The 16,367-nt window shown below is 40.9% G+C and overlaps 1 protein-coding gene across 3 annotated transcripts in view; it reads right to left on the bottom strand.

Annotated features, from left to right (window-relative positions):
* Nucleotides 1–16,367, bottom strand: part of KIF13B (kinesin family member 13B) — a 214,879-nt gene that overhangs the window by 122,614 nt on the left and 75,898 nt on the right. For all 3 annotated transcript variants that reach the window (XM_074991473.1, XM_074991471.1, XM_074991472.1), the window contains exons 5-9: nucleotides 16,045–16,137; nucleotides 14,950–15,130; nucleotides 13,600–13,687; nucleotides 10,411–10,545; nucleotides 4,480–4,592 (exon numbers count right to left, since the gene is read on the bottom strand). In XM_074991473.1, coding sequence (XP_074847574.1) covers nucleotides 4,480–4,592; nucleotides 10,411–10,545; nucleotides 13,600–13,687; nucleotides 14,950–15,130; nucleotides 16,045–16,137 — 610 coding nt within the window. The remainder of the gene's footprint in view (nucleotides 1–4,479; nucleotides 4,593–10,410; nucleotides 10,546–13,599; nucleotides 13,688–14,949; nucleotides 15,131–16,044; nucleotides 16,138–16,367) is intronic.

Raw genomic sequence — 16,367 nt, forward strand, 5'->3', positions numbered from 1 at the left:
AGAATACAGGGAAGGAAAAATGTAAGTCAGTGACAATACAAAACTGGGTTTTTTTTTTTAAAGATATGTTGAGCTGATGTGGTTCTAGAATTGACCTGAGATGTCCCTTTGCTTTCAAGTATTATGAACCAGTGGGAATAAATCCCTGTTCCTCTGTGACATTGAGGAATCTCTTCTATGGTTCCCACCAAGTTCAGAATTTGAACCTCCTAAAGGAGGAGCACCTTGTGAGAGTGGCCTCTGAATAGGGAAGACAAAACTAAAGAGTGTATCCCAGTTCCACAGATACATAAGACCCAAGGGTCTGAAATAATTTGGGACGAAGCACTGAGGAAATGGAAGAGATGGTTTGCAAACAAGGGGGAAGGTGAGACTCGAATCGTGGAGACTGATCTGGCAACCTCAACTGAATCATCAGAGTGGTTACTTAAGTATCCTGCAGGGCACCTAGATAGATCTGGAGAAACTGAAGAGGACAGAAACGGCTCCTTCTCTGTTACTATTCAACATGCAAGGCACTATATTTAGCCGTTTGGAATGGAGATCCATCAACTACCTGACGGCTCCTTCTCTGTTACTGAAGAGGATAGAATTGGCCTGCACCTATAATTCATACTCTTTTGCCTTGATAGGTCCTTTAAGGTGTGAATTATACCCTCCAGCTGAGCCAAAAAGAGGGATGAACCTTGAAACAGCAAGTCTTGGACTTGCTGAGCTTTCTGGGGCTCTGAAGAGTGTAACCATGAGCATGTCTGTTGCAGAGGCCACAGTCTTGGCAGCCAAGTCAGCCACATCCAAATTAGACAAACAACTAACTTTCCTTCATTAACAAGAGAAAGGAACGCCTGTTAAATATCCTCTGACAACTTGTCTTAAATTTCAGATCACCATCTCTGCTGTTCAACTCCTATCACCTGCATAAGGCATTCTTCTTGGCAATTCTAAGATGTACCCCTGCCACAGAATAAATTCTTCTGCCAAACAAATCCAGCTTTTTGGCACCCTTTGGCTAAGAGATTGCGTCTTGCAGCCCCCGAAGTTCTGTCTCTCTAGCAGCTGAGACAATGAGCGATCTCAGAAGAGGCTAGAATAAAAATGCTTGAAGCACTGGAAGGGAACATAAATATCTAAACTACTTCCCTCTTGTTTTGATGTGGGAGGGAGTGAGGAGGGAGTTGCCAAAACCACAATGATGGGGCATAAATTGGCTGCTACTATGCAAAAAAGATCTTGATGTCATTGTGGATATTCCTCTGAAAAACATCCAGTCAATATGCAACAGCAGTCATAAAAGCTAACAGAATGCTGTGAATCATTAACAAATGGATAGATAAGACAGAAAATATTATATTGCCTCTATATAAATCCATGCTAAGCCCACATCTTCAATGCTGCATGAAGCTGTGGTCAACCCATCTCAAAAAAGAAATAGGAATTGGAAAAGGCACAGAAAAGAGTAATAAAATGGTTAGGGGTATGAAACAACTTCCATATGAGGAAAGATTAGTAAGACTGGCACTTTTCAGCTTGGAAAGGAGACAACTAAGGGGAAATATAACAGAGGTATTTAGAAGCATGACTGGTGTGGAGAAAGTAAGTAGGGAAGTGTTACTTATTCCTTCTCATCACACAAGAACTGGTGGGGGGGACTGTCACCCAAGGAAATTAATAGGTCTTTAACAAATGGGTGTATTTATTCACACTGTTTGGCAGAAACAGGGAAAGGATGACAAGGTGTGGATTACTTGATGCTTACACGTTCTGTTTGTTCCCACTGAAGCACCTGATATTGGCCATTGTCAAAAGACAAGATACTAGGTTAGATGGATATTTAATATTTCCCAGTATGGCCATTCCTATGTTCTAGAGGCTTGATGGGTGCTAAAGGTGCCTCATGGATTGGTAGTGCTACCTCAGCAGGCACAGCTGTGGCCAGAAGGTCAATGATGCAGCAAGAAAATGCCCCAACTCCTCTACTTGAATGTCCAAGGTTGACAGCATCCTTAAGATTTCTTGGAGAACCCCAAAGTCATCAGGAGCCAAGGACTCTCCTGAGGAACTACTTCACAGAGGAAGGAAGAAGTTAGTACTAGCTGAAGCTGTGCTTCCCCCATAATTGCTCTCCAGTAACCTCCTTTGAATACCTTTTTCCTGCTCAGTATTGAGCCTGGCATCAGGCTCAGGATAGGCAGGGCTTGATGAGACGACTTCCGACTCCTAGTTGAGGAAACTGAACATGAATGGCACAGAGAGGAGCTGGAAATAAGGAAGACTGCTACCTGTTCATGTATGTCAGTGCCAGTTGCAAAATCCCAAGATAACAAAGTAGAGCAGAGGAATGGTGAGACATCCATTGTGGCTGAAAGACACAAAAGCCAACCTCCAAGTAAGTGGAATCAGAACACATGGCATCTCCTGAACTCAGAGGGACCATTTCATTTGGTGCAGGAGAATGGATTCAAGAGTCTGGAGAAAAAGGAAGAGAGGCCATTAATCACTGGCTTCCCTCTTGATGGTACAGACAGATAGCTCAGGTTCATGGGAGGTTGATATGATACTGAGTGCTGCTTTGAGGAGGTTGATGCTGATTAGGCTGCCTATACTGTAGAAGAGATCTCCTGCACAACGGGAACAGCAGACTGATAAGCTCAATAAACTCCTTGCAGCGGCAAATGCTTCTGGCATATATAGTACTGGAACAGTCACTGACTAGTGCACACGAAACAAAAATAATGCCGCAGAAGATGAAGTGTTGCTGGGGGCTCTGGACTCAGTGGTGTCTGCCACAGTGCCTGAATCAGTGGTGCCATCGTACACAAAAAGTGAACAGGAGAGTGCTTCGATTTTGATTGCACTTGATTTCCTACTTTGCACCTTTTCTTTGCAAACTTAGGGATTGGAGATCTGCCTCTCAGCGATGTCCTTAGAAGATCTCTGTTTCTTCAAAGAACACTGCAAAGGACTAGCGGTGCCAGGATTCATTTAGCCATGGATGTGTAATGCTCACACATGCCGAAGTGCTCAGTATCGTCCCTGACTAAGGCAACTCTGAAGATTGTCTCAGAGCAGCCTCTGTCAAAAGAAACACCAGCCTGGCTTCTCCATCTCTTTTGGTTCTGGGCTTGAAGTCCTTGAAGGCAGACACTAAAAACATGGGATACAACTGGTCAGAACTGGAAAAGATCACCTAGGACAGGGAATGCTGGCAAATGGTCGTCAATGGCCTAGGCTCCAAGATGTAGTCATGGAAGAGGCTTACTACTACTACTTGAAGTCCTTGCCAATCTGGCACAGATCCCTAACACAAGTCTCACCAGAAACACTTTACAGATACACTAACTTTATATAAACTACACTAACACTTTATAGGAACACTAACTATATAACAATATACTAGATCACCACACAGAGAACATGCTAAAGCAGGAACGGATTCTAACTGTCATGGGCTGCAAGAAGGAACCGTGGAAGCCTGGAATTGACTTTGCCCTTGATCCCTGCATGTGGTGGTGTGCAGCTAGAGGGCACTTGCACTAGCCTGATGGGTACTACTGAAGAAAAAATTTGACAATTGTGCTCACAGCATGCATACACCAAGGGAAATGCATGTGCATTCACTCAAAGTAATATGAAACCCTTCCAATCGCAAATTTATCTCTGTGAAATTGAATTAATATTAATCTAACTGGTACCTAAATCTTCAGTTTATCAAACACCTGAAGGACTAACACCCTCTTCAAACAAATGGAAGTTAATTTGGTGGTATCCATCCAGTCCCTTTTTAGTGCACATTAATTTTTCATAATTATTGGTCTCTATTCATGAAGATAAATGCAAGTGTGGGAATGTCAGAAGTAAGACAAGTCCCCGCTTTTCAAAAAGCAGCTATGATGACAAAGAAGTTAGCCAGTGGCATTTCCACTAATACTTTCTTCCAACATGGGCTACAGTGCTTAGCAATGTATCTGTTTTGTATGAGAAAAAAACCACATGACAAAACAGTTTCCATCCCTTATAATGATGTCCTTGCAACACAAATTACATACATAACAGTTGCAGGGACTGTAAGCACAGCATAAAAACATCTTAAGTATTTAAAATCTGCACAGAGCACTTAATTTGCATAGCAACAACATTTGAATACAAAACCACCTCAGAAAAGACTGAATTGGCTCTGAGCAGTGTTCCCTGTAAGTTGTGCATTTGTGCAGCTGCCCAGGAGAGATTAAGATGTCACCCAGTTGATTAGCACAGTACCCATAGCTAGGTTTTGTTTCTTTTGGTGATACACATTCACACATGCCTTGGTGCACATAAAACAATTTATTCCACATACGGATGGAAGAGATTAGAGGAAATATTGCCTACGAGTACCTTGCAGAAAGCTTATTGATTCAATAGTGTAGTTCGGTGTAGTTTTCCTTTGTTGCCTATTTTAACAAAATAGGAGTCAGAAAAAAAAATCATTAAACACCTTACTTGTTAATGTTGCTTCCTTCCTTCAGCCTGTCGCCGGCAGCACCGGTCTTAGTGGCCCTTTCACTTCCCGCTAAGTCCACCAGACTCAATTTGCCCACTTTCTCACCCGATGTCTGAAGAATGGACAAGTGAAGAGTTACTGAAAAGATTTTATTTACTCAAATTTTCAGTTAAGTTTCAGTTTGCCACATTTTTAAATATGAATACAGGTTGTACTCCTTACATTGGACCTTTATCCAAAAAAATTGTTACAATATCGCAACAAGCAGTAAACATTTAAACTTAGCACTTTGAATAAAAAATAATCCTATTACTTTAACTGATGTCTCAAAAGCAGCAGCACTGGAAGCCCCAGGAACTCCAAGGACACTTACGTGTCAGAAGACGGAAACATAGCAGTATCTTGCAGGCATAAAGCAAGATGAGTGATAGGAGGGGAGAGAGACAACGAACCAGGAGTCACTGATCAAGACACTCCATGTAACATCTCTGCCTTAGTTTTCTCATTTTGAAAATAGGGATCAATTATTTGTCCAAAAGCAGAGTGGAAGTAAGGGACTCCTGAATTCCCATCTCAGGCCAGGTGTACGCTTAAAACTTAGTGTAAGGCTGATGGACATGGATTGCTGGCAGGCAGGAATGAACCTGCAACCTTAGGGGCTAAAGCCTTGTACCTCTACTGCATGTGCTAAAAGCCAGCTGAGCAGACTTCACACTCCCTTGTCAGTGATCTCAGTGGCTCTGGAATAACATTAAGATGATTTAGCTCTGCTACTCAGGGGTGGAAAAATTTACACCCTTGAGAGACAGACAGGCAGACCCAAGTCTTGCTGTAGCCACCTGTAGGCTGACAAATGAATTTCTGTGCCAAGCTAGCTACTGCCACTATGTCTTAAGGGGGTAGATTTACTACAGCGATGTGCTGCTGTAAAGGCTTGTAGCACAGTCAATCTCTCCATTCTGTAACAGCAACGAAGGGTCCTGTGGCACCTTATAGACTAACAGAAAAGTTTTGAGTTAGTCTATAAGGTGCCACAGGACCCTTCATTGCTGTTACAGATCCAGACTAACATGGCTACGCCTCCGATACTTCTCTCCACTCTGGCACTGATTTCCAGCCTTCTGCTCAGACTGTACCACTCTGAAAATAAAAATGAGCAAAGCAGGAAGTATGTTATAATTCCACATTTTATGAAGGGCAGATAGTCACAAAAATATTAGGATGACATGGAAGATTTCCCACATCTGTTCAAAAGACTTTCTCCTAAGAGAAGTCAGATGAATTAAAAAACCTTTAAACCTTCATCATATTAAAGATTTTTACCCAGTAGTAGTTTTACCATAAATTCTTATCACTCTTACTAGTAATGTCTGAACCAAAAGTCAATTTTCTGAAACATTCTAACTGGGAGCTGGATTTCCCTTAACTTAATAGGTATTTAAAAAAAAAAAATCTTCCTTAGTTCCAACCACTATACTATGTAACTGCTAAGACTACAATTAAATTTACAGAAGCATCTATAGCTCACTGAAAAAGAAGTGGAATGATTTTTTTCCCCCCACTAGGATATAGGCTTTTTTGAAAATTTAACAGTCTCAAAGCATGTTGCTCTTCCATCTCACAGCACATCATGCAGGATCCTCTAATTTCAGAACCCAAACACAGCAGGAAAAAAAGTCAGGCCAGAAGCTCTGTGTTCTGGAAGTTCACATAGTTGCATAGTCAGCAGGGTGGTCAGCGGAGTACATGAAGGGAAAGAGGAAAGCAAAACAACTCTCTTGGGCCAAGCCTAACCAGAAGCATCAAAGAAACCTGAAATGCAATACAGCAACAGAAAAATGAGGGAACAAAGAAAAAGTAAAGCATTGTAGGGAGTGTGACACAGCAAAGAAAGCAATCTGGAGAAAAAGAACTGACACAGAAATACAGCATGGTGGGTGGGCTTTGGAAGGAGAAAGAAAATGTTGAAAAAAAGATATGAGGAGAGAAAAATAAAGAACTAGAAAAAGGGAACTGGAGAGAAATTTGTGGATAAGACCACAGAATCTATCAGCTATTCAGAACACCACCATTTCAGGGCATGCAATATTCAGCCCCTACTAAGTGCATGTGGTGTGAACAAACACACTCTTCAGAACCCACATTAAATACAGCAGGAGAGTCATAACACTGAATCCATGCCATATTTCCCAAACAAATGTGCCTAGAATTCGAATTTCACTGAACAGGTCAGATATAAACAGTGGTGTTTAGAGGAACAAAACTCTTACTTGAAACTCAATATAGCATAAAGCAACAAAAAATATAAAATGTGACTGGAAGGGCCAACATCCTGACATTGTATTAAGCTTGACTCTGGCAACACTCTTTGTTCAAAAATCTTTGAGAAAGTTACACAAAGTAGACCCCAAACCTTTCATTCTTAGTGAGCCATTCACAAACAAAGGCTCTTAGTTACTCAGTATCAGTATCAAACGAGCTAATTCAGTGTAAACTTTCGGTGTGAAAGCAGTGATTGGGGCTTATCTTGAATTACAGCATTGTGATTCATTGGGAGGGGATTGCAAGTCTGGTCTTGGGTAGAAGAAAGAAAGACAAGGAATTTTCTTCAGTTCAAGGAAAGGTCTAACATGTCAACATGAGTAATAGTGCCTACCCTTCACAGATGCCAATCTGAACCCGAAATAGAGGGGTAGAATTTATAATTGCACCAATATATGCATTACGTATTTGTTTCTTTATGTCTCAAGACCATATAGGAATGTACTTACAGTAACACCATGAAGCGGGTCTTTGCCCGCAAAGCTTATGCTCCAAAATATCTGTTAGTCTATAAGGTGCCACAAGACTTCTTGTTGTTTACCACCCAGAAGGTGTTACCTGACGTTTCAGAAGACTAGGAATTTGAATTTAACCTATCTTCTATAAGAGAAAACTTAAGGGATAATACTTTTTGTAGTAACATGTAAACTTCAGCCATGGGAGGAGCACTTATGTAATCTTTTAGATGATTGGCTTATTTGCGTTCACTATGTCTTGCTGCCAGCACCTGCTCAGGGATTTTGGGGAATGCCCTGCCCCTTTGCTTCCCTCCGTCCTTTGGCGCCCTATATAATTCATTGTAATCAGCTGTTTGTCACTTCACCAGCTGTGCTTAATAAAGGCTTGAATCTACAGGGAGTCAAACTTTTGTTCCTTCATGACTAATAGGTTTTTGTTGAACAACAAGAAGTCCTGTGGCACCTTACAGACTAACAGATATTTTGGAGTATAAACTTTCACGAGCAAAGACCCGCTTCATCAGATGCATGAGTCATGCCTCTAATGAACCGGGTCTTTGCCCATGAAAGCTTATGCTCCAAAATATCTGTTAAGTCTATAAGGTGCCACAGGACTTCTTGTTGTTCTCAAAAATACAGACTAACATGGCCACCTCTCTGATACAGTTTTTTGTTGGGCATTTTTGGCTCTTTCTTGTTCCTCCATTAACCATGGGGGCAGGAGGACACTGCAAACAAAGCGCAAGCAGAAAAGGCCTGTTTCTTGCCTTGTGCCCATCCCTCATATACCTCTGCTGCCCCCCGGCCGTGCCTCCCCCGCCCCCACAAAACCAGGTTGGGAGAGTGAAATCAAAACAACAAATGGCTATCAAGTCTCTTCTTGAAAAATCTCCAGTGAAGGAGATTCCATACCTTCTCTAGGCAGTGTGTTCCATTGTCCTACTTTTCTTACAGGTAGGAATTTTTAACAGTGCTTTAATCTAAATCTGCTATCCTGGAGTTTGACCCGCCTGCCTCTTGTCCTGCCCTCGCTGGGAAAGAGAAATATTTTTCTCCATGTTATGGTAGCTTTTCAAGTATGGGGAGATCCCTATTGTGTTGTCCCTTAATCTCATCTTTTCCAAACTAAGCATGCCCAGTTTTCAGCATTTGCTCATACTGCTTACATCCATCTTAGTTGTTTACCTTTGGATCCTTTCCAGGTTTTGTACATCCTTTCTATATATCAGTGATCATAACAGGACACAACCCTACAGCTGAGGCCTAGCCAATAGTACCATCACGTCATGTGACTAGCATGTGATGCCTCTGCTAATGCAACCCAAGACTGCATTTAGCGTTTTTTTGTTTGTTTGGTTTTTTAGCAGAAGTGGCATAATGTTGAAGTTCTGATGTACTACAACTTGCAAACCCTTCTTAGTGCACACGTCAGGTCTATTACCCCCAATTCTGTAATTGTGCCTTTGTTGTTGTTTACTTAAGTGTGGCACCTGACACTTATCTTCCCTGAATTTCATTTTATTGCCTGTAGCCCAGTTGTTCAATTTGAAGTTTCATGCTATCCTCCCAGGCGTTTGCAATCCCCTTGTCTGCAGCTTTCTGTTATTTGAAAAGTTGATTAGTAGGCCATCTAGTCTTACATCTGATTATTTTCCTGACTCCTGGGGACTGATGAGACATAGAAGGGCTGAGTCTACACTAGCACCCTTCGAAGAAAGGTGCAAGGTAATCAGCCTGATTGGAGAATACTAATAAAGTGCTACGATGAATATGCAGCCCTTCATTAGATTAATTCTCCCTGCAGCAACTTTGAAGTGTCAAACTTTTGGGAAGTAAAGCCACTTCAAAGTAGCCCAGGCTCTTCAAAGTGTCTGCGGCTACACGGAATGCCAGCACTTCGAAGTTTGACACTTCGAAGTCACTGAGGGAAGAATTAGCCTAATGAAGTGTTACATATTCATTGCAGCACTTCATTAGTATTCTTCGCTCAGGCTGATTACCATGCCCCCTTCAAAGAAGGGGGCTAATGTAGATACAGCCAAGGATTTGCAAAGTTTAAGACCGGATATCTGATCATTTTCAGCTTTGCCTTTAAAAGGGCCAAAGACTCACTATATGGATAATAGAAAATAATACAAATTTAGCTTTAAAAGATTAACTGGTTTAAGTTAGTCTTCAGAAGTTCTCTCCAATTTTTGTATTTTCAAGTTAAATTGGTTATGCTGTCACTGCTAGCTTGCAAAGGTAGAGTAAAATTAAGGGGGATAATGTGTTTCTATTCAAAGAGGTAAACAACATGAAAACAAAGCAGGTACCCCGCCTGAGAAGGTGAAATATTTATAACACTTTCAATAAACACACTTTTGGAAATAGTCCATGAAAAGTTACAATATGAAATCTTCATACGCGTAAAGTTTTCTTCATTCCAAAGTTGACCGTCACAAAGTATCTCCATTAAATATTTTCTCCTCATGAAGGATGAAGCCAGTTATATATTCTAATACTCTTCCAATACTTCAGCTTCCTACCCTCATACATGATTATCTGCACTTCTGTACTGCTTAGGTGCCCCAGCCATGGAACAGGACCCTGCTGTGCTTGATACTGCACACCACCGACCAAGACAATCTGTGCCCAAAGGTGTTATAAACGATAGGAAGAGAGACAGATGGATTCAGACTGACCCATAGAGGAGTAAAAGAAAACAGGCAAAGTTGGTCAGTGTGACAGGCACTGGTTTTGGCACATAAGCAGCCTGACTGTTCTCAAGCTTTTTATAGGCATCATGGCAAAGGGGTGCTTTAAGGAGGGATCTGGAGAATGATCAGTCAGTTTTTCAGACATTTTAGTTCCCATGTAGACCCCAAAACTACATTAGAAAATCTTGTGTCACTGCTTCAGATATTAGGATTGAGGAATCCTCATTAAATCTGTGGCAGCTTTGAGCTTGCATCCTTTTATCATTGTATTTCAAAAGCCAGATTTCAATCTTACATGTCCATGAAAACATCTAAGAAGCCTAGCTTCACTGCATATGTGCACCAGCAGAGCAGTCTATTGAAATATAACACAAAAGCCATGATTAGAATCTGTATCTTGCATTAGACACCTAAGGTTAGACTCTCTACCTGCTAATCTCTTATTACTTACCCCTGACTTTACATCGCAAAGTGTGTGTGTGAGGATGATCTTAAAGACTGCATGTGACCGACTGCTCTCTTCATTCATATTGGTTGCAGCCACAGTTCGAGATTTGTTACCCTCTGACATCAAAGACTCTATGTCCTAAATAAAATTGAAAGGCCTTTAGTTTTATATCCTATGGACTATATGTGCAAACACTGCTTTCACTAAACAACTGCTAGAGATAGTAAAAATAATTTTGTTAAACGTAAAAGAGACCACAAGTTTCTCCCCGAGTTGGATTGATTTTTTTACCCTTCTAAAAATGAAATAAAAATATTTTGCTACTCTAAGTTATGAGAAACCAGAAAACAATCATTAAGCCAAATTCAATTTAAACATCATTTTATATACACACACACACACACACACAATCCATTAACTTTATTTAGGTGCAACAGATCAGCACTCTCATTGCATCACCCTCCAGTGCCTGGCAGCAGCCAGGGAAGCTAATGATCTAACTGGTAAGTTGAATTCAGCTAGCACCAGTTGAATGAATCCCAGAACTGTCATCACCAACAACCTTGATGTGGAACCTAATGTCATACGACCAGTTCTACAAACGCTACAATTCAATACAGAGGGTTTGTCAGATGTCAAGTGTAATTCATTTGATGGTGTTGCTCATTGACATAATTTATTTGCAGAAGACACGCATTACAACTGTTCAATCTGGATATTGCAGTATCTATTTGCCCCAATCCCTAAATGGCCTCCTCAAGGATTGAACTCACAGCACTGAGTTTAACAGACCAGTGCTCAAACCACTGAGCTATCCCTCCCCCAAGCATTGAAGTATCGATAGGTTCAACCTGCTGTGCAAAATGGAACACCTGAAATACAACCGAAGCACATATATTCAATTCATCTTAGCAGATGCCAGTCAACTGATGCCCACCAAATTCTGAGATACCAGTCAGGTTGGCAGTCTTTGGCTGGCAAATGTTTACAAGCCTCCAAGCATCTACTGGAACCAACAAATTCTACCAAGCTTGCTACATCCAGCTGTTAATGCTGAAGACTTCAACAGCCATCAAACAGAAGGTGGGTACGTGGAGACTGACACGAACAGCAAAGAGTTTGCATCCCAAAAGGACCTCGCCTTTATCCAGCAGCGAGTCATGTTCTTCTTAAACAGCCAGTCATTTGCTTTGTGTCACATAGCCCATTATGGTCTGATCTGTCACGCCATGATGTTTGGATGGAAACACTCTGGCAAGAGCAATGGATACTCCTTATAATTCCAAACCAGTCCCTTACTGCTGACCCCACAACCTCGCTGCCTGGTTTACTCTGTGCCATCATAAGTGGTCCATGCTGACCAAGTTCTGGGCCAGGAAAGGTCTCTATGCAGCCAAACAGTATCACAGTGGCCTTTGAGACAGCCCTTTGTGCATCTGCAGTGCAACACAGACAATGATGCATGTCAGTGAATGCCTGTTGACTAGGTTCAGCAGTGATCTAGAAAAATTACATCACTCCACTGAAGATGCCATCACTTGGCTAGATGAGTATGCACATAGTAAATAAATATTTGCATCACATGGTGGGGGATTTTGCTTTTTTTTTTTTTGGCTGGCTGCACTAAATATTTACTGCAATGAATAAAGTAAAATGGTATTTCGTATGCAAAATACTGCAGAATTTTATCCATTCAGTAGTTAGAGGTTTTCATTAGCATTCCTTTTAATTTAAGCCTAGAACCTCAATTTTATACATAAAAGCCAGTCAACAGAACATGTTATGATGTTTCTCTACTGGACAAAAGCTTGGGAAGTCCTAGAACAACTTAATTCAACATCAATGGCTTCAGAGACATTCTGAGGCATAAGAGTTGAATGTTACATATGACTCTTGCAAACTGATAACAGACTTATTGCCCCAGACAGAAAATCTGTTCACCCACCCTTTAGCAGGATGATGACTGGGAAGACAAAAACAAAAATACAATTACTTCTTGCTTTGCATGTGGAATTTTGCAAAACTCCTGTGTAGTATGCATGAAAAAGGTACATGAAAATTATATTTATAGAAACTAGTAGGAAGTATAAGAAATAACAGTGCTCAAAACAGAACTAATAAATTGATCTCTGTTTTGCAAGTGTGTCTGCTTAGAGGCCTAAGTTTTGCAGTTCCATCTTGTATTTACTAGCTTTTCCTTCAGCATGTTAAATAGCTTCATGCAGGCATTGCACTGAACAATCATTACAATCTAAATTACTTAGGCTAAACATAGGGTTGCTACATGATCATCAATAATACTCTTCATTCATTTAGTATGTTTCATCGAAGGATCTTAAATGCTTTAAAAATACGAACTAGTTAATCTTTTGTTCCCTTTTGAGGAAATGGGAGGTGGGGGCAGGGGGAAACAGACAGATGAAAGCCTCAAAGCACATAGCTGGATATATGTTCTTACCTTTTCCAGCACAAGCAATGCATCAACCTTCTTTGTCAGCCTGTTACAGGGCCAAACTGTTTGGTCGTTTCTACACATAAACAGCCCAAAATATGCTAATGAGGCATGAATGCAATTTCCCTGTGCCTCATTAGCATAAGGTCATTTGATTTGGAGTCCAGAAGACGTTCTTCCAGACTCCAAAATGCCGTTTAGAAGCGTGGCCCCCGGGTGGTCTTCTGGAAGGAAGTCCTTCTTCCCAAAAATTTTCAGGAAGAGGCCTCCAGAAGAAGGACTTCCTTCTGGAAGGCCCTCCGGGGGTTGTGCTTCTAAATGGCATTTGGGAGTCGAGAAGAACATTTTCCAGATTTCGAATCACGTGACCTTATGCTAATGAGGTGGGGGGTATTTTCATCTGCACCTCATTAGCATATTTCGGGCCATCTATTAGCATGCCACTTTGAAAGTGGCATGTGTAGAAACAGCCTTCCTGTTTACATAGTCTAGTTACTATGAATTTGGTTTCAATAAGAAAGAACGATTAAACTCTATGTTTTAATTCTTCTCTTTTCCCCCCACACCCTCTGGTTAGGTGGCAATCTCACTTTTAAAACTTTCATAAAGGATTTCTTTAAAGATAGCCTCTCAATCCTTTAATTACAGAAACACAATACAAACAATCTCACTATTAGAAACAATGAAAGAAAAAAATAACAAATTTTAAGATATATTCCATCTCTGAAATTGTCCCTTACCTTGTAGCTAGCCACAGCCAGTTTAGAAAGTCCATCCACATAAGGACCAAATACGTTATGCTCTCTAACTTTCAATGTGTGACGGCTTCTGTTTAAAAAGATTTGTACTTAGAAAACTGCAGCCATCTAAGTAAAATAAGGTTTTTAGTAAAACCACATTTTTCATCAACTTACCATTGAAAGCAACAGACATGACAAGCAGGACAAAGCAGGAAACAACTTTTGCAGTGGACTAAACAAAAGCCAACCTATCTACAGATGCAGTCTTGGCATTTCCCTAAATCTCACCCTTATGTATAAATTCATTTTCATGGAGTAAGTGTTTAGCAGATGCTGGGTCTTTAAATAATAACAAAGCCTTTTTTTTTTTTTTTTTTCGGTGGAGCAGAAAGGAGGAGATTGGACAGGGTGGTTAGAAACATGACACCATACCACAACAAGAATGAGCCTTGTACCCTAATAGGATGCATTCATTCATAAGGGCAGAGGTGCACCAAGTGGAGGCGTGGGTCCCTTGTGCGGGGGAGGCATGCAAATTCGTAAGAGGGGTGCAGCTGGATCAGCTGCTGGATCTCAGGCTCATCCATCTAATTAAAAATATTGAAATATGTTAGGCCTTGTCTACACATGCACCTCTCTTTCAGAAGGGGCATGTTAATGAGGCATTTCAGAACAGGTTAATGAGATGCTGACATTCATATTCGGAACCTCATTAGCACAACGGAGGCCAGTGATGCTCCGAAAGGGCTGCTCTTGAAACACAGACTGGCTGTATACATGTGAGCACTTTGAAATTCCCTTATTCCCAATTCATTTTGGGAATGAGGGAATTTCAAAGTACAGCGTTTATCTCGAAGCACCCATGTCTATATAGCCAGTCTGCTTTTCTTAAGCAGCAATTTCAAAGCATGACTGGCCTCCATTGTGCTAATGAGGCGCTGAATATGCATGTCAGCATCTCATTAACCTGCTCCGAAGTGCCTCATTTACATGCTCCTTCCAAAAGTGAGGGACATGTGTAGACACGGCTTTACCGTTTGTGTGTACTCACATTTATAGACTGATTAATAAAGTTTTTACATTCTACATACTTATTTTCTTACACAGGTGGAAAAGGTTTTTTTGTTTTTTTTTTAATATGAACATAACTTAAATTTCCATTAGTTTGGATGAGATTAGACGGGTTGCAGGGATGGGGGACCAGCTAATTGTAGGCATGAAAAGTGGGGCCTGATGTAAAAAGTTTGCTCACCCCTGCATTAGGGCAATGCAGGGAGACAATCTTACCTCAGAAACAAGAGCATGTTCCATTGTCCCAGCTCAAGCACTCTCTACATGTGTACTGCTTACCCTTTGGGGTCAAGGAGATCTCTGACTTTCTCATTGTAAATCTCCATGTAGGACACTTCCACTTTGAAACTCTGTTCTTCATTTTCTTCCTTCTGTGCTCTTTCAAAGAGACCACTGCAGAGTCTTGGGATTAATCCAGGCTGGTCAGCTGTACCCATCATGGTGTAAGATTTTCCAGACCCTGTGCATTTGGATCTAGTGTCAGTGCTTTTAGAACAGGGTTTTTGAGGTAAAGGGGGAAGTAAAGGGCAAACAATGGTTTGGAGCTTTTCAGTGAATAAATCTTTAAAAACACAATTTTCTGTATGTAAAGGAACCAAGACACCAATTAAAGGAGAGTCTGCTTCTTAAATCAAGCCAAAAACAAAAAGCCATGCTACTTAAATCGATTACAAGTACTTTAAAGCAGCATCCTTATCTTGAACATGAATGTAATGCTTGCCTGAGTTTCATGCCTATACCATACAAGTATCGGAGGGGTAGCCGTGTTAGTCTGGATCTGTAACAGCAACGAAGGGTCCTGTGGCACCTTATAGATGAACAGAAAAGTTTTGAGCATGAACTTTTGTGAGCACAGACTCACCTGTGCATCTGATGAAGTGAGTCTGTGCTCATGAAAGCTCATGCTCAAAACTTTTCTGTTAGTCTGTAAGGTGCCACAGAACCCTTCGCTGCTATACCATGCAAGCGAGCCAACTGAATAAGCCAAGCCATCTTCATCATATTAAAAACGATGAGCAGTAACTAACTGCAGTCAGGGATCTTCTATTACAAAATATTAAAGATGCAACAAACCCAAGGACATTTATGATCACAGAACAGTCAGGAGACATTTATCTACAGCATGGGAAAGCACGGTAGCTGGGCAATAGAAATTACCAGTGTTATTCCAAAATGCCTTCTTACCTCACCTACTAACTGTCACTTGGCAAGTGTTAAAAACACACAGGAAAAAAAAACCCAAAAACCAGCATCTTATCTACATTGCTACACAGTGAAAAAACCTAGCAACATCATAAAGCTAGCCAAAGGGCAATTATTTCTGTCCCAATACATGTTTCCCATCAACAACACTTTTTACATTCTGCAACATACCTGTCTGTCCATAGGCAAAGATACATGCATTGTAGCCCTCAAAGGCATTCTGAAGGATATTCTCCCCAAGGCACTTGAAAACAACATCTTGACCTAAAATAAAATACAAGCTGATGTTCAGGTTAAATATGACTGATTTTACAGATGTGCCCTTCAGGTTCGAAACCAGGTGAAAACAACAAACTATGAAAAGTTTACTTATTTCATAATGTATTTCACTTAGACAGTAAGGTGGCTTGAGAGAGAGACAGTGGTTATAAAACTGGAACAACACCAATTAAGTCAGTGGTCCAGATTTATAATTGCTGTAAAATTAGGCTAGA

This window comes from Carettochelys insculpta, chromosome 3 (assembly GCF_033958435.1).
Source record: "Carettochelys insculpta isolate YL-2023 chromosome 3, ASM3395843v1, whole genome shotgun sequence".
NCBI lineage: Eukaryota > Metazoa > Chordata > Testudines > Carettochelyidae > Carettochelys > Carettochelys insculpta.